The sequence below is a fragment of the Penaeus monodon genome, chromosome 24 (genome assembly GCF_015228065.2).
Source record: "Penaeus monodon isolate SGIC_2016 chromosome 24, NSTDA_Pmon_1, whole genome shotgun sequence".
Lineage (NCBI taxonomy): Eukaryota > Metazoa > Arthropoda > Malacostraca > Decapoda > Penaeidae > Penaeus > Penaeus monodon.
Genome location: NC_051409.1, coordinates 5,057,331 through 5,057,599, shown reverse-complemented (window position 1 = coordinate 5,057,599; position 269 = coordinate 5,057,331). Strand labels below are relative to the sequence as shown.

Sequence of the window (269 nt, the reverse complement as noted above, 5' to 3'; positions counted from 1 at the left end):
GCAAGTAGCCATTCACTTGCTAATACTTCTTGATCTACTAAACTTGAAGCTGTACGACAAAACACGTTTCTCGACCTCGTAACTCCCTTCCTCTCAAACTTGAGCTTATAAGTCGCGGGCAAGGCATTGTCAACTTACCGAAACAATGTCAGCGATACATTTGCTTGTGTTGCCCTTGTCGTCCTTGATCGTGATTGGTCTGTCCTCGCGGATTCGGTCAAGGGCTGCCGGACAATCGAGCTAAAAAGAAGGGAAGAAAAATATTTGTT

At 45.0% G+C, this 269-nt stretch overlaps 1 protein-coding gene across 1 annotated transcript in view; it reads right to left on the bottom strand.

The window, feature by feature from the left end:
* Positions 1–269, bottom strand: part of LOC119588494 (vacuolar protein sorting-associated protein 28 homolog) — a 6,614-nt gene that overhangs the window by 2,604 nt on the left and 3,741 nt on the right. Inside the window, exon 5 of the mRNA XM_037937139.1 lies at positions 139–240. Coding sequence (XP_037793067.1) covers positions 139–240 — 102 coding nt within the window. The remainder of the gene's footprint in view (positions 1–138; positions 241–269) is intronic.